The following is a 22,232-nucleotide window of genomic DNA, read 5'->3' on the forward strand; positions in this document are numbered from 1 at the left end:
AAATAGCTTGGTATTAAATACAGTGAAGCTTTTTAATATCTTTTTAGATATCCTTTTTAAATAATGTCCCTCTCCCAGTCTCCTCCATCCACACCTCCAACAGCAATAACATAATTATTTATTTCACCTACCTCCATTAAATGGCTGCACGGTGACCCAGCATTTGCAGCAAGCGAGAATGTGCCCTATCCTCACAATGTGGAGATTAAGTTAATTACCTGCAAAGACTCGCATTCAAAGTATCGTCTTGGATTTTTGACTTTGTCTATACATATGTTTCTGGAACCTACCTCTTCATTCACTTGAGGAAGGTGCAGTGCTCCGAAAGCTAGTGATTCAAAACAAACCTGTTGGACTTTAACCTGGTGTTGCAAGACCTCTTACTGTCCAATCCTCACGACAGCCTTCTCCGCAGGCGCATTGGTGAATAGTGAGTTGAGCATGCGCAGTATGGTTTGCGAAATGCTCATGCGCGGTGTGGGCGCTGCAGAGGTAGGAAGGTGGAACGTCACCTCTAAAATCAAAAACGAATGGCCGGATTGTCGGAGAGTAATGGGGGCGGCTGAGTGGGTGGGAAGGCTTCATAAACACCGAGTGGATGCCGTTAAACCAAAATACGAACGATCGGTGCTGCATTTGCACCAAACGGGCCCGCGGCAGCAACTTCCTGAATTGGAGGCCCGAGTTAACGGCCGCCATCTTTCGGGGGGGGGGGGGGGCAGGGAGGGGGGCGGGGTGCAAAGAGCAGTGGGGCACGTGTTCCAGGCAGCAGCAGGAGACAATGTGAATATCATGGACTGGCACTGACAGATTTTGGAAATTCCTTTTCCAAGGGTTTAGAAAGGAAGCATTTACACAGAAAACTCAAACCAAGAGAAATGTTTGTCGATTCTCAATTTATTTTTCTGGACTGACATTAATGACTTTTTTCAGGATAATTGAAGGTCAGGATTTAAAGGTGGAAAACTCAAACCAAATGCCAGACCAAAACCTGACACAAGTCACTCGATTCATCAGAACCTGAATATAAGTGCATCTGTGGAATAAGAGTCAAACATCTGTGTGACTGGAAATAGGGAAGAGCAACATCATGAGGGATTTGAAAGCAAGGATGAATGTTTGAAATAAAACAGTGAAATATAAAAGGGTAAACTCAGCAGGTCTAGCAGTAGCAAATGACCCTACTGCACAACTGATATAATGAGAATTTTAAATTGAATTGCTAATTAACCGTGTAGGTCAATGAGGACATTCTGGTGGGTGAATGAATGTGACTCAGTGCAGAGGACAAGGATTTAGATAGAGAGGCCGGTCAGAAGGGTTTTCAAATCATCAACTCTGCAGGTAATTAAGGACTGCATGAGATTTTCAGAAATGTGAGATGGCCAAGTCAAGCAATGTACCCAAGATAAATAACCCGTTCCTGGAGATGGCACAGATCTATGGTCAGAAGCTCAAGCGGTGGTGAAATGCTTCACCCCGGTTGTGAACAGTCTGGTTCAGTGCCATACAATTGTCAAAGGAGCCTATGTTTAGGGAATGAAGTTTGTAGCTTGGACTGAAGACAAGGTCTTCGGTCTTCCCAATATTTAAATGGAGGAAGTCTCTGTTCATCCAGTACTGGATCTCCGATAAATAAAGATTGTGTGTGACCAAGAGGGAAACATGGAGGTGTCGGCTTTCACATACACCTGTTACCTCGATCCTTCTAGGTGGTTGAGTTTGAACATTTGGTATATTCCGTCAAAGTTCTGGTAGGGTTGTAATCTGAAAATTAGTCCACCACCTTTGACCCCAACCACCCTCATATTTTGTCTTTCTGTCCCTGTTGATGACTCTGTCTGTCTGTCTGTCTCTCTCTCTCCATCTCTGCTCTTATAGAGGACAGGAACCTGTGTACACCCAGACCAAGTGTCAGGTACCCTTCCCTGAAAGAGAACAATGAGCCAGTTGGGTTTTTACAACAATCCAGCAGCTTTCATGGTCACTTTTTCGGAGTGCCGATCCCCGAGTTACCAGATTCATTCAATGCAATTTCGCAACCTGCCTTTGTGTTTTTGTTGGTTCTCTCTCACTCCCTTTTTTTTGTGTTTAATCAATTTGACAGGGTATCAGAAGTGGAGGATTTGCAGTCGGAATCTAAAACTAAACATCAATGAGGATGTGACAGAGTCGCCAATTCATCGTAATCTGAATATCATTGGATTTTGAACATGGAAGGAAAAAGCATCATTCACAGTGGGGAGAAATTGTACATGTGTTCCGTGTGTGGACGAGGTTTCAGCCAGTCATCTGGCCTGTCAAAACATAAATGCTGTCACAATGCGGCGAAACCGTGGAAATGTGAAGATTGTAGAAAGGGATTCACATGTCCATCTGAGCTAAAAATTCATCGTCGCAATCACACTGGGGAGAGACCGTTCACCTGTTCCAAGTGTGGGAAGGGATTTATTCGATCATCCCATCTGATGATACACCAGCGAGGTCACACTGGGGAGAAACCTTTCACCTGCTCTGATTGTGGAAAGGGATTTATTAATTCATCTGCCCTGATGAGACACCAAATTGTTCACACTAGAGAGAGACCGTTCAGGTGCTCACACTGTGGCACTGGTTTCAAGCGTTCATTTGACCTTGCAATACACCAGCGCGTTCACACTGGAGAGAGACCGTTTACTTGCTCCCAGTGTGGGAAGGGATTCATTCGATCATCTACACTGCTGAAACATCAGCGGGTTCACACTGATGAGAGACCTTTTAAATGTCCTGAATGTTTAAAGTGCTTCAAGAGTTCTCAGGTCCTGATATCCCATCAACGAGTTCACACTGATGAGAAACCTTTTAAATGTCCAGACTGTGGGAAGTTCTATAAATGTTCCAGGGAACTCATGTCCCATCAACGTGTTCACACCGATGAGCGACCTTTTAAATGCCCAGACTGTGAGAAATGCTATAAATGTTCCAGGGAACTGATGTCCCATCAGCGGGTTCACACTGACGAGAGACCATTCAGGTGCTCTTACTGTGGGACTGGGTTTAGACACTCCTTTCATCTCACTGTACACCAGCGAGTTCACACTGGGGAGAACCCTTTTAAATGTCTAGAGTGTGGGAAGTGTTATAAATGTTTCCAGGAACTGACATCCCATCAACGTGTTCACAGTGATGAGAGACCGTTTGTGTGCTCTCACTGTGGGACTGGGTTCAAGCGTTCATCTCAACTCACTGCACACGAGCGAATTCACACAGGGGAGAGACCCTTCATCTGTTCAGTGTGTGGGAAGGGATTCACTCGGTCATTCAACTTGAAGATACACCAAAGAGTTCACACTGATGAGAAACCTTTTAAATGCCTCAATTGTGGGAAGTGCTACAAGAAGTTCCAGGACTTGATGTCCCATCAACATATTCACACTGACGAGTGACACCTTTCCAGTGCTCCCACTGTGGGACAGGGTTCACTCGATCATCTCACCTCACTGCACATGAGCAACTACACACTGGGGAAGATCGTTTACCTGCTCTGAATGTGGGAAGAGATTCATTGATTTCTCATAGCTGCTGTCAGAACAGCGGATTCACAACTGATTGTAAATCTGTGGATTTTGTATTAATCACACTCAAGTCTGGTCTATTTTCATTGGGGTATGTTTCTGCTGATGGTAATGGACTCCAGTCCAATGATCATGGTTCATACTGTGGATTACAGTGAAAGAAATTAGCTTTGTGTTAAACACACAGTGTGCTAATTCTTTTTAATATCTTCAACCCAAGTTACATCTGAATTGGGAACAAGAGTAGGACACTCTGCCCAACAAGCCGCTCCACCATTCAATAAGATCCTGGCTGACCTGATTGAATCCCAACTCCACATTCCTGCCTCCCTGTTTAACAGAGATGTATCCACCTCTCCCTTCAAAATATTCAAAGACTCTCCTTCTCATGTCTTTTGAGGAGAAGAGTTCCAAATATTCACCACCCTCTGCGAGAAAAAGCTTGGGTCACTGACTGTGTGGAGTCTGCACATTCTACCCGTGTCTGCGTGGGTTTCCTCCCACAAGGCCCAAAAGATGTGCTGTCAGGTCATTTGGACATTCTGAATTCTCCCTCTGTGTATCCAAACAGGTGCCGGAATGTGGCGACTGGTGGATTTTCACAGTAACTTCATTGCAGTGGGTTTTTTGTTTTTATTATTTTTTTAAAGTACCCAATTAGTTTTTTCCCAATTAAGGGGCAATTTAGTGTGCCCAAACTGCCTACCCTGCACATCTTTGGGTTGTGAGGGTGAAACCCACACAGGCATGGGGAGAATGTGCAAACTCCACACTGACTGTGACCCAGGGCCGGGATTCGAACCTGGGTCCTCAGCGCCGCAGTCCCATTGCGCCACATGCCGCCCACTTCATTGCAGCGTTAATGTAAGTCTCCTTGTGACAATAAAGATTATTATTAAATTCTCCTTATTTTAGGACAGCAGGGTAGCACAGTGGATAGCACTGTTGCTTCACAGCTCCAGGGTCCCAGGTTCGATTCCTGGCTTGGATTACTGTCTGCGGAGTCTGCACATTCTCCCCGTGTCTGCGTGGGTTTCCTCCGGGTGCTCCGGTTTCCTCCAAAGATGTGCAGGTTAGGTGGATTGGCCGTGCTAAATTTCCCTTCGTGTCCAAAAAAACGGTTAGGTTGGGTTACCGGGATAGTGTGGAGTTGTGGGTTAAGTAGGGTGCTCTTTCCAAGGGCTGGTGCAGACTCGATGGGCCGAATGGCCTCCTTCTCTGTAAATTCTATGATTCCTTATTTTTAAACAGTGACCCCTCATTCTAGATTCTCCGACAAGAGGAAACGCCCTCTCCACATCTAACCTGTTACGAACCTTCAGGACCTTAAATGTTTTGATCAAGTCATCTCTTACTCTTCTAAACTGCAGCGAATATAAATCTAACCTGTCCAAACATTCTTCAGACGACAACTCGCCAATTCCAGGTACTAGTGTGGCAAACCTTTGAACTGATTATGTTGCTCTTATTAGCCTTAGTTTTATTAGCTCTACTTCTGTCACCTTTGCTCACGAGTCGCCAGGTATCTTTCTGATACCGCCACGTGGTTCAAGTTCAAGTTATGATTAATAATGCAGCACACCGCTTAGTAAGAATTAAATCAACGGTCATTTATAATACACAGCAATTAATACTTATACAATAATGCTACTTCTAGACTAATACCTATAACTAACAAGCCAATACTTAACTTTAGGAATGGCCCACCAGGTCAGGGAAACGAATGTTTTTTCTGAATTGGTCCTGAGCCCGTGGGATTCAAAGGCTGATAAAGGGCGATGGTTAAGAGTGTCTATCGGGTAGCGGTCGCTGGAGTCAAACTTACTGTTTCTTTGTCGAAGGTGGTTGCGAGCAGGAAGAGAAGGGAGACAGAGAGAGATCTGAACTTGGCTCCTCACTTTATAGGGCCCAGGGGCTTGCCGCCTCTCGGGGCGGCCCTTGACCCTGAGTCCCAAGTGATTGGACTTGTTCCCAATCACTGGGTTCGATATGCTCCAATAATGGAGCGATTCCTCAATCGGGGGGTGGTCGTTCACCTGTCTTTGTTTCGGCCACTGCAGGCGCCGACAGGTCTGGCCCGGCATTCAATTGCTAATATGTTGCAATTGTTCCCGGGGATAGCCGATTAAACTGCAGAAGTCTGGGTTGATGTGCTGCTAATAGTCCTGAGTATCGATCTGGGCCGACTTCCCCAGAGCCGAATACGCTATTCTGTCTGCAGCTGTCCGTTTGTGACCTGTTGGCTCCTTTTCCCATCAGCCTTTTTGGTTAGCCATTTTAAATCGGGTTTTGGCCAAATTAATAGGGAATCAGCCATTTTAGGTGGCTACAGTCCCTCCTTGTGATCCTAACGCGAAGCGTGAAGGATCACATAAATTTTGTCCTTTCCGTCCCCTGACCGAGGGGGATACCTCCTCCATGGCCACTATTCTGACCCTAGCTATGCACAAAAATTTACCTAAACAATTCTTGAGGGCGCTATGTCAGGCAGGGGCATGTATCTAAAAAATAAAAAATTGGAACCTCTAATTTTACCTAAATACACTCATTAAGCATTGCATCATCCTATCTCTCTAAAACATATAGCAACAATCATAACATTCCATATATTCTTTCCTGGCTTGGCAGTCAAGCTCAGGATCATACATTTATTCTTGTTATAAGGCAGTTTTGTACATCTTTTATTTACAGGAAAACACAAGTGCTTGTTCTTTATTTTTGTATTATAGGTCGTGGGGGACTGGGGTCTGGTCATAACCGAACATAGGGGATTGGATCCAATATACCGGGGTTCGAGCGCGGTACGCTCTCCTCCATTTGCGGAGGCGCATAGTCTGTACTGCACAGCAGAGTATTGCCAACGCTAAAAGTGCTTCAATAACGTACGACAGGGAGTTATGAACTTGGCACACCAGGATAGTGCAGCGTGGCTGGTGACTGGGCCCTCAGTACTGCGGGACAATGAAACATTAACGGCAGGGGGGTTTGAAGTAATGGGGTCCGCGTTCCCGCGCAACCAAATGTTCAGTATAAAAATCTTGATCACGATGAAAGAAGTCCTCATGGCTGTCCTTTATTTTTCTGTCTTTGTGTTCTCTGTTTTCTCCGGTTCTGGAGTTCTGTAAAACAAGCATAGTATCTGTAAATACCTTGGTATAATATCCGGTATGTTCGTGTATCTGTCCTTCGGGGCCAATTATTCCCTTATAATTGGTCACTCTATGTGACTCCCTCATTTTTTTTTTCAAAACAAATGTTAGGACACGGCACACTTCCCAATGGGGGACCAGTGCTAAGTTTATCATACAAATGTTCTAGGATGTAAATAGCATTTGGCAGCAACCCAAAGGTTGCCTAAATAAATAAAACTGTTCTTGAAAGGAAAAGGTCGAATGAGGTGCGTATGGGCCGCGACGGGTAAGATTTGGATGGAGTCCCTGGGTAGGACGGCTACCAATACCGTATCTCCCCTACCCGAGCGTTTTTCCCCAACGGGGGGTTCCCCAGGCAGGGCAGGTCTCACGCCATTTGTCCACTGCCTGAGCAACCGACAAGAACGGGCAAAAATGTAGTCATCATGGTGGGGTTGCTGCTGTGATACTCCCGTCAAATCAGATCGGGCATCTGGCCGTGAACCAGTACCAGCTGAAAAGCTGGTGCTGTGCTTCTACCATCGAATCAGAACGGGCGTCTGGCACTTGGACCCGTACCAGCTGAAAAGCTAGTTCCTCTGAACGGGCGTGTGGTCTGTTGACCAGGTATCTGCAGATAAGTTGGTACCACTGAACAAGCGTCTGGCCACGGTGGGTCCCTGAGGCAAGTCCTCAGAGGTTTCGGCAGAACGGGCGTGTGAGAAAAATTCTCCTGTCGGACGAACAACACTTAAACAAACAGACAAACAACATAAAACATCCTGCAGGTTCCATCAGGAAGGACAACACTTTTCACCAAGTGCCTCCTTTAAATCATCATGTGGATACCTCAGTTCTCTGTTGCGAACAGGGTCGCAAAGGGGTTGGCGGATTGGGGGGTCTGAGTCGGGGTCGTCCCCTTCTCCCAGGTGCCAAATTCTGGAGTGAATTAATGTTGAGAGAGCTGCGTGGTGTGAGTTGGGGTTGCTTTCGTCATTGCGGACGAGTCTAGGAGTTGTCGCGGTGCCAATGGCGTTCGTCAAGTTTTGTGAGGACAAAGTCGGGGTCGTCCGTGTGGTTCGGTGGTCAGTGGTGTGGTTTGTTGAAGGAAGGGATCACTGGAGTCGAACTTGGAGTCACTGGGTGTGGGACCAGGATAGTAGGGAGGCGTGCTGTGGCTGTCGTCGGAGTCACAGTCGCTGTCTCTGCTGCTGCAGTCTGTGGGCGTTCCGGGGCGGAGTGTAAAGTTTGTGGGTGGAGTCGGGGGGGCGAGTCCGTGTGTGGGCTGGACGTGGAGGGGGTTGGTGTGGTCACGTTGGCTGTGGGCGGGGTTTGGTCTGCTGCGTCAAGCATGACGTGGTGGGCGTGGTTTGACTGCTCCATAAGCTGGTTTATGTGAAACCACGCAGTCTTACCATTTTGGTATTTGATTTTATATACCGATGGGCTTACTTTATCCCTAATAGAGTACGGACCCGAGTATTTCGGAGACAGAAATGTGCTGGGGTCATACACAGACAACATCACTTGTCCTATATTATACTCCGTTGCATGTACTGCCTTATCTAAACAGGCCTTGCTCTGTTTTCTTTTAATGCCCAATTTAACAGCGGCTGCTAACTGAGCCGTTTTAACATTTACAAGTAATTGTTCAACGGCTTTCTCATGGGTGAGAGCCGTAACTTCAGGGCTGGTCAGGTCTAAACCCAACAAGTACTCTGTCCCTTTCATGGGGCTTCCGGTCATGAGGGTGTGTGGGGTGAAACCTGTGGAGGTGGAAACAGTGTTACGCAAAAACATCAGCGCAAAGGGGAGGACCGAATCCCAAGTGGTGTTGTTCTGCTGGACCATTTTTCTAAGGGTGGTTTTTAGGGTCCGATTCATGCGCTCCACTATACCACTCGATTGAGGGTGGCACGCAATGTGAAATTTTTGGGTTATGCCAAATATCATGAGGACGTTCTGCATGGCCCGTCCCGTAAAGTGAGAACCTTGGTCCGACTCAATACTGCGGGGGAGTCCCCACCTTGTGAAGATGTGGTGGTTAGGATTTTGGCGGTGGTTTTCGCGGTGTTGGTGCGGGCTGGAAATGCTTCCACCCACTTTGTAAAAGTGTCTATGACCACCAGAACATATTTATAGCCATTCCTGTAAGGGGGCAATGGACCTATAAAATCGATCTGGAGGTTAGTCCAGGGGCTGTTAACGGGTCGGGTGTGGCTGAGATGTGCCTTTTTGTCATAATTAACTGGGTTGTTCTGAGCGCAGATGAGGCAATTCTCAATGTAATGGGATACATCCTCTTTGAGATTTGGCCACCAACAAAGCTGTTTGAGGTGGGCTGCGGTGGGTTCGATTCCCTGGTGTCCATGACCATCATGGAATAAACAGATTATTTGATTCCTATCCTGCTCATGAACTACATAAAGGGTGTCCTTTAACACCACACCGTCATGTGTGGTTATTGCATTTCTGTACCTCTCGTATGAGGCTGGAAACTTCCCTTTCACGATTTCAGTGAGAGCGCTATCCTGCTTCTGGGCCTCTACTAGATCTTCGATCCTCGTCTGCGCGACCTGAACTGCACTCACTGGGGCGCTCTCGGGGGGCTTCCAAAAATACCCATGCCTGGATCCTGCCTTAGCTAGTGCGGCGGCTTTTCATTTCCAGGGGGGGAGGAGCGATGGTGGCTGCGGACTTTTATAATGCCAAAGGTCCGGTTCTTGGTTTTTTGCAAAATATGGCGGAGTAATGGGGCTGAGGGGAGGGGTTTCCTATCCGCGGAAACAAATCCTCTTGTTTCCCAGAGGGGCAGAAATTCAGTGAGGCTGTTGCACACGTATAGACTGTCTGAATATATGTCTGCTGGGCTGGGAAAGGAATCTGGGCGCTCTACAATGTAAGCGATCGCCGCAAGCTCTGCTGCCTGCGCGCCTAAGTGTCCGGGTAATTTTAATGCGATTTCCTCAAGGGCGCGTCCCTGCGCGTCCTCCACATAAATCCCACAACCTATTATGCGGTGTCCATCCAGGACTGTGGAAGATCCATCCACATAGATCCTAATGGGGGTCACACGTGTCCGGGTGAGGGGGGCTTTGAGATGGAGTGGCTAGTTTTCTGGGGGGTGTTTTCGCTATAAAGGGGCCTGTATTATGGTGGGGCGAGATGATTTCACACTCATGGGGGGTTCCGGGGTACTGTAGAATGTCCGCTAAGTATGTGTGTGTTTTGGTCCGTTTGACTGTGATGTCCCGTCCTTGTAAGAGAAGGGTCCACCTAGCAGCTCGGATTTGGATGACGGTACCGTCTTTAAGTCGTCCGTCTAGTAAACGTTGGGTAGGGGTGTGCTCGGTCAAAATGGTGATGGGGTTCAGTCCGGTAATGTATGAGAAGTACTGGGCTACCCAGAAAACTGCGAGCAGGTGCCTCTCACAGGCTGAGAATCCCTGCTCCACAGCATCTAAAATTCGGGAGGCATAAGCCACGGGTCTGAGCTGGTTGTGCCGTTCCTGCAGGAGCACGGCTGAAAGGGTGCGATCTGTGGTCTCTATTGCGTAAGGGGAAAGCGAGTCGGGAACGTGTAGTGCGGGGCGGCTATGAGCACCTGTTTTAATGATTCCACAGCATCCGTATGCTGTGGAAGCCACTCCCAGGGGGCTCCTTTCTTTAAGAGCTCTGAGAGGGGTGCTGCCTTGCTGGCGAAACCGTCAATGTGGTTTCGGCAGTAGCCAACCAGTCCTAAAAATGACCGGAGGGCTGAAACGTTTTGGGGAAGGGGCAATTTAGCGATCGAGTCAATTCTTTTGCGCTCGATCTCGCATTTGCCGTGTGTGATAACAGTACCCAAATATACCACTTTCTCTTCCAATATCTGAGCCTTTTTGGGGTTTACTTTACAGCCAATGGAATGTAATAATTCCAGGAGTTCGGAAAGAAGCTCAATGTGCTCTTCCTTTGTGTCTGTCTGCAGTAGTAGATCGTCTACATACTGTACTGACATTTGGGGCGAGAAAATGTTGCTAGTCCATTTGCCAGCTGTCGGTGGAAAATGGAGGGGGAGTTGTGGAAGCCTTGTGGCAGGCATGTCCACGTGTACTGCTGCGCTCTGAAAGTGAAGGCAAATTTATACTGGCACGCCTTTGCCAATGGAATGGACCAGAATCCATTACTGACGTCCAAAACCGTGAAATATCGGGCATGGAGTCCCTGTTTGAGCATGGTCTTGGGACTTGTTGCAACAGTGGGGGCTGCTACAGGGGTGACTTTATTGAGTTCCCGATAATCTATGGTCAAGCGCCATGATCCGTCGGGCTTCCTTCCTGGCCAAATCGGGGCATTATTAGTTGAGGCTACCAATCTTAGGACACCCTGCTCTAATAAACTTTCTTTAACCTTTAGAATTTCTCCCTCTGCTTCTAGGGGGAATCCGTACTGCTTTTGGGGTCTAGGGTCCGGTCCTGTTATTTGTACGGAGCCAGTCATCCGTCCACAGTCGTGTTTGTGGGTCGCGAATGCTGCCCTGTTTTTTTGCAGGACTGCCCTAACCTGTCGGTCCGTGCTGAGTGTGGTGGGGTTGAACCAAAACTCGCCTACTGCGCTAAATTTGTTCATATAATCCCCTATATTGAGCGTTGCGGGGGCTCTAGCGGATTTCACCATCTTCCAGACACACTGGTTGACTGGATCGAAAGAGAGGTGATGAGAATTCATGAAGTCAATCCCCAAAATGTGCTCTGCTGTTGGGGGCAGGTCGACTAGCACTACGGGGTGTTTTGCATTAATGGTTCCAATTTGGATGGGTACAGAAGTTGTGATATGTCCCTGTTGTGAGTGGCCTGTGAAGCCGCTGAGGGTGATAGTGGCTGTGGTGGGCCACGTGTCCTTACCAAGTGTGGAGGAATTTAAGGTTGTGCGGGACCCTCCTTTGTCCCAGAGAAGCTCGATCGGCTGTCCCCTAACCTTTGCTGCGACTACGGGTCATCCTGACCTAGCCCAAAGGGTATCGCAGGCCCAGCTGGGGGAACCTGTACACCGTCAGTCCGTTCCGGTCAAGTCTGTCTGATCGGACTGGGTGCTAACGCTATGTAGGGGTTCTGCTTTTTTCTTATTGATAGTGCCTGTCTGTTGGGCTCCCTGTGGCTTTTTAGGGCCATTGCTTTCTTTGGCAAAACTTCCCAACTGTCCGCAATTGTAGCATTCTTGCGGTTTTGCTGGGGGGCTGCTCTTTCCCTCGTTTACCCAGGTGGGGTTGTGAAGAGTGGTTCTTACTGCCAGCACGTCTGCGGCAGCTTGCTTTTCCTCGGGGGTTCTAGCTGCGGCTTTACTGTGAGCTGGTTGTTCCCAAACACGGCACAATCTTTTGACCACCCACTTCTCATTATGAGCCTCCTCCGAGGGGTCATAATTATTACAGGCATTCTGTCCTGCGTCCGTGGCATGGGAGATAAGGATGCGGGTCCATTTGGCCATATTGTCTGCGGACAAATGGGCACGGTCTACATTTCCGAAAACGGCTTCAAAGTGAATCCACAAGCGTCCTGCGAACGCTGTGGGGTGTTCAGACTTTTTCTGTCTGCACTTATTTAGGCCGTCTACGGGGTCGCCCCGGTTATACCCGATCGCATCCAGGATCGCGGTATGCATTTCTGCAAGGGTGCCTCCTCCTACATTCTGTGGGTCGGGGAGGGCTGCTGCAACCGATGGGTCTAAGCTGAGGACCGTGAGCTTTAGCTGCTCTTTCTCATCCAGGCCGTACATGGTCGCCTGGTGTTTGACGGTGGCAAAGAAATGGGGCGTCATTCTCCGACCCCCCCCCCCCCCCCGCCGGGTCGGAGAATGGCCCCTGGCCGCCGTGAATCCCGCCCCCGCCGAAGTGTCCGGTACCGGAGATCGGGCGGGGGCGGGAATCGGGCCGCGCCGGTTGGAGGGACCCCCCGCTCAATTCTCCGGCTCGGCTGGGCCGAAGTCCCGCCCAGAAATTGCCTGTCCCGCCGGCGTAAATCAAAGCTGGTATTTACCGGCGGTACCAGGCGCCGTGGGCGGGCTACGGGGTCCTGGGGGGGTCGCGGGGCGATCTGACCATGGGGGGTGCCCCCACGGTGGCCTGGCCCGCGATCGGGGCCCACCGATCCGCGGGCGGGCCTGTGCCGTGGGGGCACTCTTTCCCTTCCGCCTCCGCCACGGCCTCCACCATGGCGGAGGCGGAAGAGACTCTCCCCGCTGCGCATGCGCGGGAAACTGTCGGCGGCCGCTGACGCTCCCGCGCATGCGCCGCATTTCCGCGCCAGCTGGCGGGGCACCAAACGCCATTTCCGCCAGCTGGTGGGGCAACAAATGCCATTTCCGCCAGCTGGCGGGGCGGAAATCCCTCCGGCATCGGCCTCGCCCCTCAATGTTGGGGCTCGGCCCCCAAAGATGCAGAGCATTCCGCACCTTTGGGCCGGCGCGATGCCCGTCTGATTGGCGCTGTTTTGGCGCCAGTCGGCGGACATCGCGCCATTGGGGGAGAATTTCGCCCATGGTGTGGCTCTGAAGCGGGGAGGAATGGTGTGATTTTAGCGCACGCATCCCGTAATTGGGTCACTGTGAGGGGGGTGGAATATAAGACTTCCGCCTCGTCTGCTGTGGCGGTGCGGTGGGTTGTTACAGGGTTCATGGGAGCCTGATTAACCTGCTGTGTGGGGGGTGGGGGTGCTCTCCTCCTTTGGGGCTTTCCCTGTGCACATGTTCCCAGAACATATCTCTGCGCTGTCTCTTGCAGTTCTTCCCAATCAGGGCCGTCTTCCTGTTCTAAACTTTCCCCAAAGGTGTCTTGGAATCCCTTTTGGACAGAAAGCATTGATTGCAGGTCTGCAATTTGCTTTCGGCACTTTGCATGGTCTAAGGTACTCTGCCTTTGTTCCATGGTTGCAGAGTGGAGCGCTCGCAAGGCTGCCTTGAGATCACTACATTGCTTCTGTAGCGTCTCCACCTGCTTCTCTGTCTTTCTTAACCAGGACGGCACGCTGCGTGTCCTGATAAGCCTTCTCATACTGGGATTGAAAACTGCTTAAATGCGCCAGACAAGACTGGACCCTGTTTGGCGTCAGCCACCTCTTCGTCTTTGGCTTCTAACTGTCTTTTCAATTCCAGGTTCTCTTTTTCCATCTCGCATACATCGATTTTACTCATACAATGTATGCCTTCTATTTCTTTTCGGAGTGTCCTGACGACCTCCTCTGTGCCTCGCAATTGTGCCATGCAGGACACGATTGCCATCGGCTTGCGCGCTTTCGCTAAGCTTTTCTTATGAATTTCACTCATGTTCTCCCACCAAGTATGCCCTATACTTCCGGGACCTGAGTCGTCATTATTACTGAAACCGCTCCACACGGGCCATCCTTTGCCCTGCAGAAAGTTGCGAATTTCCACTTCCCAAATGGGACACTGTCCCACTTTAATGCTGCTGATCGGTGCGACCGCAAATTCTTCGGGGTTCATGAGGCGTTGCATTGCCTGCATTGCTTGCATGGCCATCTCTCTTATCTGCTCGCTACTTTCAAATTTGGAACAGGGGGCTAAGGTGGTGTCGTAGATGCGGGTACGGCTTGCGCTAATTTCTGAAAATACAGACTTCCGACAGTATTGACGCAACAAAAATCTATCAGTTTTACCTTATAACCCTGTTAGTTACACATGCATACACACACTTCCGAATTGCGAATTATTAACCAGAACCGCTTGAACACTTGTGGTTTTTGTTTTGGTTTTGTTTCCGATTGGATTCTATTCAAATTGTTGGGGTTCTCCCGGAGTGGTTTTCCACTTCTATGTCGGGTCCCACCAGAGTCGCCAATTATGTTGCTCTTATTAGCCTTAGTTTTATTAGCTCTAATTCTGTCACCTTTGCTCACGAGTCGCCAGGTATCTTTCTGATACCGCCACGTGGTTCAAGTTCAAGTTATGATTAATAATGCAGCACACCGCTTAGTAAGAATTAAATCAACGGTCATTTATAATACACAGCAATTAATACTTATACAATAATGCTACTTCTAGACTAATACCTATAACTAACAGGCCAATACTTAACTTTAGGAATGGCCCACCAGGTCAGGGAAATGAATGGTTTTTCCGAATTGGTCCTGAGCACGTGGGATTCAAAGGCTGATAAAGGTCGATGGTTAGGAGTGTCTATCGGGTAGCAATCGCTGGAGTCAAACTTACTGTTTCTTTGTCGAAGGTTCTTGCGAAGGTTGCAAGCAGGAAGAGAAGGGAGAGAGAGAGAGACCTGAACTTGGCCCCTCACTTTATAGGGCCCAGGGGTTTCCCGCCTATCGGGGCAGCCCTTGACCCTGAGTTCCAAGTGATTGGACTTGTTCCCAATCACTGGGTTCGATATGCTCCAATAATGGGGCGATTCCTCGATCGGGGGGTGGTCGTTCACCTGTCTTTGTTTCGGCCACTGCAGGCACCGACAGGTCTGGCCCAGCATTCAATTGCTAATATGTTGCAATTGTTCCCAGGGATAGCCGATTAAACTGCAGATATCTGGGTTAATGTGCTGCTAATAGTCCTGAGTATCGATCTGGGCCGAATTCCCCAGAGCCGAATACGCTATTCTGTCTGCAGCTGTCCGTTTGTGTCCTGTTGGCTGCTTTTCCCATCAGCCTTTTCGGTTAGCCATTTTAAATCGGGTTTTGGCCAAATTAATAGGGAATCAGCCATTTTAGGTGGCTACACTTCCATCGTGTTTACATCTTTCAATCGGTGGGAATTGTGTTTTTTTGGGGGGGGGGCTGGAGGAGGAGAAGGATAATAAAACAGGAGTCTGAGCACGTGGGCAGTTAGTTTGCAGTGGTGGAATAAAACTGCGGTAGGTGGGAATTTAGAGGGAAAAATATTGGAGGGGGAATTACAAAGTTAGGGATTTTAAGAGCTGCACAAGGTATTTAAGATTCAGGTGCTCCTTAAACGCAGAGCCTTTGTAGATCAGTGATGGGTGAACAAGGCCTGGTGTGAGTAATCACTCTGCTGCCGAGTTTTGGATGACCTCAAGATTACAGGGTGGTTGAATTTGGGAGGTCGGCCAGGAGTGCACTAGAATAGTTAAGTCTGGAGGTAAAAATGGATGGATGAGAGTTTCAGCAGCAGATGAGCTGAGACTTGGGTTGGTTTGCACGATGTTACTGAGTGGTAATAGGCAGTTTTGGTGATGGTGTGGATATGTGGTTGGATAATTTTATTGGGGTAAGATATTTTGTCCTTGCTGCGAACAGTTTGGTTCAGCGTGAAACAGTTCCAAGAGAATGCAATGACAATGTTGGCTCCAAGTGGAGGTTGTAGAAGGGGGGAATTTTCTACTGATCCATTTCCAGATATCATATAAGTCAAGACAGTGTGTGGGACTGGGATGAGAACATGAACGTGTTGTTCCTTCCAAGTGGGAAGATTGAGGGCTTGGGCGGCTCTGTCAAATTTATTGTTGAGATCTTGACATACCACAACCCCACCACCACTCCCTATCTCCCCTCTCTCTCATTGTCTCTCCTTCCTAGAATTCAAAATCTTGTGTGGCCTCAGACTAGAAGGCAGATGCTGTTCACTGATGGTCATTACTGAACCAGTTTGGTTTTCACAATAATTCAACAGCTTTCATGGTCACATTTTCCTCATGCCGGCCCCACAAATTACTAGATTCATTCAGCTCAATTTCACAAGCTGCCTTTGTGCTTTTCTGGGTTCTCTCTCACTCCGTTTTTTCTGTTTTAATTCAATTTCTCACAGTATTAGAAAGGGAGGGTTTGGAGTCAGGAAGCTGAAACCAAACATCAACATGAAGGAATTGCCGAATGTGTTGTAACCGGAATACCATTGGATGTTGAAAATGGAAGGAAAATGCAGCATTCACAGTGGGGAGAAACAGTACACATGTTGTGTGCATTGATGAGGCTTCAACCAATCATCAGCCCGGTCAAAACATAAAAGCATTCACAACGGGCAGAAGCTGGAGAAATGGGATTGTGGGAATCGATTAATTCCCCCATCAAAGCTGGAAATTCATGGCACAGTTACAGTGTAGAGAGACCACATGCCTGCTCAGAGTGAGGAAGGGATTCATTCAGACATTCCACCTGCTGAAACACCAGCGGGTTCACCCTTCAGAATGGTCGCTCACCTGCTCCCAAGTGTAGGAAGGGATCTATTTATTCATCCAACCTGAGTGTGCAAAGAGTTCAGAGTGACAAGAAACTTCAACTGAGAGAAGTGCTCTAAAAGTTCCCAGGAACTGATGCACCATCAATGTGTTCACGCTGATGAGAGATCATTCATCTGACCTCTTTGTGGGACTGGGTTAAAGCAATCATCTCGCCTCTCTCAACACAGCACTCTTTCACTGAGGAGAGGCCATTCACCTGAAACAATTGTGGGGAAAGTTTGATTAAATCATCCCACCTTCTGCACAACTGAGTTCATAACAAACTACAGTGATTTGATTTTTCTGTTAATCACATCCAGGGTTGACCCATGTTCATTGCGGTCATTTTCTGCAGATGTTAAACTCCAGCTTAAAATAAGTTTTTTTAAATGTTCTGGAGAAATGTCAAATAAATCAGCTTAGCATTTGGTTTTTTGAAAATATCGAACACAATTCAGCTCCTTTGAAGGGCTCTTCCTCTCCCCTGTCTTCTCCATCCTCACCTCAGGCAAGTGTAGTCACTGATGGAGCTTCTTTGACACTAAGATTGAGACAATCCGATCAGCTGATACCCTCCCTTTCACTAGTACATGCTTCTCCCCGATGTCCTGGCAAACCTGCAGCCCGTCTCTAACCACCCTTCCCCCTCCCAAGATCTTGGTAACCTGCCAAACCCATGACCAACTGGAGCATGATGTTTGGATCCTCCTATTTTTTTCACCTGCTAGTTATTTGTAACCAAGATTGAGACAACCTGACAAGAAACAGTGAGGACATGGTGATCACACTTTTGTAAATTTGATGTGAAATCAATTCCCTAAATAAATGATGTTTATATCGGTATAGATAACCCAAGTTCAACTCTTCCTGTCATCTGAGCCAGGGAAAATCTGTTAGTTAAAGCAAACTGTGTATGGTATTACGATCCCCGACCTGACCCCAACAGTAGCTAGGATACTGGACCAAAACTCCGATATTTTATTTTGTTTTGTAAGACTGTGTGCAAAGAATGATTCGCTCCAGGAATAATTGCATGAAAAAATATGGCTTGGTTATTTTTAAAACAAAATTTTACTACGAATCATAATATTGAACTGCTTTTAACTTCAAACCCAAAACAAACAGTTTATAATTACACCCGAACACTACTACTCCATTTTGCATTAAACAAGAAAATAAATATACAGTTCTCAATCCAGCTTAAATGGTAAGGTTGAAAGTGATACTTGCATTCCAAATCAGATCCTGGCTCATGTGAGAATCCCTCCAGACTCTATCTGAATGTTTTCAAATGGCTGCATCAGCTGGGTTCTTTTAAACTTTTCTTTGTCTCTAGACAAGGCTGTTCTGCTTTTAAATATTATCACATTTTAAGCTTTCTCACTGGAAAAGAAAACTGCAATCACACAAGGATTGCCAGATCAGGGGCGAAATTCTCCGGAAACGGCGCGATGTCCGCCGACTGGCGCCCAAAATGGCGCAAATCAGTCGGGAATCCCGCCGCCCCAAAGGTGCGGAATGCTCCGCATCTTTGGGGTCCGAGCCCCAACCTTAAGGGGCTAGGTCGGCGCTGGACGAATTTCTGCCCCACCAGCTGGCGGAAAAGGCCTTTGGTGCCCCGCCAGCTGGCGCGGAAATGACATCTCCGGGCGGCGCATGCGCGGGAGCGTTAACGGCCGCTGACGGCATTCCCGCGCATGCGCATTGGAGGGAGTCTCTTCTGCCTCCGCCATGGTGGAGACCGTGGCGGAGGCGTAAGGGAAAGAGTGCCCCCACGGCACAGGCCTGCCTGCAGATCGGTGGGCCCCGATCGAGGGACAGGCCACCGTGGGGGCACCCCCCGGGGCCAGATCGCCCCATGCCCCCCCCAGGACCCCGGAGCCCACCCGCGCCGCCTTGTCCCACCGGTAAGGTAGGTGGTTTAATCTACGCCGGCGGGACAGGCATTTTAGCGGCAGGACTTCGGCCCACCTGGGCCGGAGAATGGCGGGGCGTGGCCCGCCAACCGGCGCGATTTCCGCCCCCGCCGAATATCCGGTGGTGGAGAATTCGGCAACCGGCGGGGGCGGGATTCACGCCAGCCCCCGGCAATTCTCCGACCCAGCGGGGGGTCGGAGAATCTCGCCCCAGAGCTTACTTTCTTTCCGTTTGCTCCCAAAACACAAACTTCTGATGCTTTCAAAATGGCTTGCGTGTCTCTCTGAACTTCACCCAGCACTGACCTTATCTCAAGTTGAAAGAACCCAGTGTCACTGCAGGCTGCAAATCATTAACTCGCTTCCCAGTCAAACACATTAACCCCAGGCCTTTAACCCTTAAATTTCCCACTACATTTATAATCCAATTTCTTAAAATCTTCCAATTGTCACAATGGTTTCGTCAGAAACTCCTTCAAATGGGAACTTGGCAATGACTTGAAAAGGAGAATAAATGCGTTCATGGAGAGAAAAAAATTGAGATTCATCTGCTAGCTCGGAGTTTGAATAGATATGATGGCTGGAAAGCCCTCTTGTAGTGCTGTGCAATTTGATGATGATATTATTAGACCAGTCTGTCTCTGGCATTTCTTCAAACAGTTTTTTATATTTCTATAGGTGAGTGGATGTTTCCAGGACAGATGCAAATCCCAAATCCGTCTCATATGAATTTCACATTCTCAGTACTCTCCAATTAAAAGAAGGCAAAGTGGTGGTAATCTGAAATAAAAACTGAAAATTCCAGAAATACTCAAGATGTCTGGTTCATATAAGAGTTCACATTTCAGTTTCATGACGTTTCATAAAATAAATAATCTTTATTATCACAAGTATGCTTACATTAACACTGCAATGAAGTTACTGTGAAAAGCCCCGAGTCGCTACACTCCGGCGCATGTTCAGGTACACAAAGGGAGAATTCAGAATTCTAAGCTGGTACGCGCTGCTGGCCTTGTTCTGCATCTCAAACCAGCTTTCTAGCCTACTGAGCTAAACCAGCCCCATCAGAACTGCACTGCATCCTTGTACAGACCTGAAACATGGACTTTATTTCTCCATCCACGTATGCTGAGTATTTCCAGCATTCTCTGCTTTAATTTGTTCAGATAGTTGCTCCTGGTCTGCACATTAGATTTATTTATTACTACATGTTTAATCTTGTCTGTCTGTAAGTGGAAATATCTTCCACTTGTCTACCTTGCCAAACCCTTCCATAATTTTAATAATTTTCTTATGTTTTCCATGAAAATATTTAGAGCCTCTTCAATCTTTCTTGAGGTGAAATTCTCCCAGTTTGGCAACATTCCTGTATTTCCTTCCTGCATCTACTGTAGTCCCAAATTACTTTTGTAAAATAGAAACTTTTATAACCCCAATGAGGACCACCACGGAGTAACAATTGTTGACCTCTCCATGGGATTCGTGGAGTATGAGCTTCTCAGGTAGGGGTTGCAGACCACACAGCTGGAACTCATTAAGTCTGCACATGGAAGCCGATCCAGGTAGGACCTACTGTGGTTAGTCCTCCAGCAAGGACTGAACTGGGAGAGAGTTACTGCCATAGCTCAATAAATCTTTGTCCCACTACCGCTGGCTTCCTCAAGTTACTAAAAAACCTAAGCTATTCTAAGCAGCAAATTTGTTATTCTCCTCAAACGCCTGTCTATCTGTTTCAGTATTTCAGTCATTTTCTCTTGAGGTAAATACAAGGCGGCAGGATCGAGCAGACGCATATGTCAATTTGTAACACTATGGAGCATCTACAAAGTAATCACTTCCTCTTACAATGAAACGGTGGCTGTTTCACTCTTAATCCATCAGTTAGAACATTCAGAATAATGTATTAGAAAATGATAGGACACAGTGGTAAAGTTCAGGTTCAGTTAATATGATTGGTGAGCAGTGATAGCGAGAACTTGGTGCATCTCTTCTGTGTATTTCCCAGGTTAAATCCATCACTCACTGTCTTGTGTATATTTGTGACAAAGGTCCATGATAATCAATGGCTATGGGGGCAGGGCAGAAAAATGGAGTTGAGCTGGAATGGTGGAGCAGGTTCAAGAGTCTGAATGGTCTACCCCTGCTCCTAATTCTTATGAACATCACTGTTAATCATTTCCACAGCAGATGAAGCACCCGCACTTTCACGTCCTCCCCACATTCCAGGACTGCAAACATATTTTCCAGGTGGCACTGTGATTAACCTGTACTTCTTGCAATTCAGTATTGTGTAAGACACTGAGGAGACAAAATCCTGATTGAATGACTTCATGGAATTTTATCATGCAGTTTGCAAGTGTGATCCTGAACTTACAATTATTGACTAGTCTAATTCTCCACATCTAACCCAATCTGATCCCTCTGTCCCAGGCTTGCTGCACTGTTACAATGCAGCTTGATAGAAATGTAGAAACAGCAGCTCATCAGTCAATTAAGAACCTTTCGACCTCTACATTCATTTCACCAATTTCAGATCACAACACACCACCTCCCAATCCTTTCAGAGTTGATACTGTGATATTTCTGCTGCAACTGTCTCTTGTTTCTTCACTTGTCCCATTTGTTTATTTACTTGTCTCATTATCACACAATGTTACATTGCACCATTATCCCCTTTGTCATTTAATCACTCCAGACTTCCATCCCATCACAAGACAGTTTGTTCTTTCCTCCTCTTCCCCTCTCTTTTTCCTAACTGTTCTTGTTTGTAAACTATAAAATCTCTAAATTCTTCCAGTTTGGATAATAGGTCAGTGACTTTTTTCAAATTGTTACTGAGGAGGAATTAACTGAGTTTTGTTTTGAGTTGAACAGGGGGCATTGTAACAGTGCAGCAAGCCTGGGACAGAGGGATCAGACTGGGTTAGATGAATCATTCACTCTGTTTTCCTCACCATAGAAGCCGTTTAACCCGCTGAGGGTTTCTAACATGTTCTGTTTTGAGGTGGGATTTGCAGCATCTTCAGGATCGTGTTTTTGGGTCACAGTCGATCAGTTTTCTCTGACTTATCTTTCCCGGTTTAAAGGTGAAGAAGGAGTTTTTAAAGAAACAGACAATAACTGTCGCCCTGTTCAACATGAAACAAAACACACTGTTAATTCCTCCTCAGCAAAAATTTGAAACACAGACTTTCCAGGCAGGTTTGATGTGGGGACTTTCTCATGTAAAGGTGATGATCGGTGCATGAGGGAAATGAGTGTGAATCATTTAGAAAACACAACATTGTAGTTACATGAAGAAAACAAATACATAGTAAACAAATATATAATAAACAGGGCCCTCGCACTCAGCAAGATGTTTTTATTGGGGCAGCATGGTGGCGCAGTGGGTTAGCCCTGTTGCCTCACGGCACCGAGGCTCCAGGTTTGATCCCGTGCTCTGGGTCACTGTCCG

General features: G+C 47.6%; 1 protein-coding gene across 1 annotated transcript in view; it reads left to right on the plus strand.

Moving 5' to 3' along the window:
- The first annotated feature begins 461 nt into the window (after positions 1-461).
- Positions 462-22,232, plus strand: part of LOC140418084 (uncharacterized) — a 104,729-nt gene continuing 82,958 nt past the window's right edge. Inside the window, 3 exon segments of the mRNA XM_072501506.1 lie at positions 462-492; positions 2,108-3,424; positions 4,925-4,980. Of these exon segments, the coding sequence (XP_072357607.1) occupies positions 2,214-3,424; positions 4,925-4,980 (1,267 nt within the window). The 5' untranslated portion in view covers positions 462-492; positions 2,108-2,213.

The sequence above is a fragment of the Scyliorhinus torazame genome, chromosome 5 (assembly GCF_047496885.1).
Source record: "Scyliorhinus torazame isolate Kashiwa2021f chromosome 5, sScyTor2.1, whole genome shotgun sequence".
NCBI classification, from domain to species: Eukaryota; Metazoa; Chordata; class Chondrichthyes; order Carcharhiniformes; family Scyliorhinidae; genus Scyliorhinus; species Scyliorhinus torazame.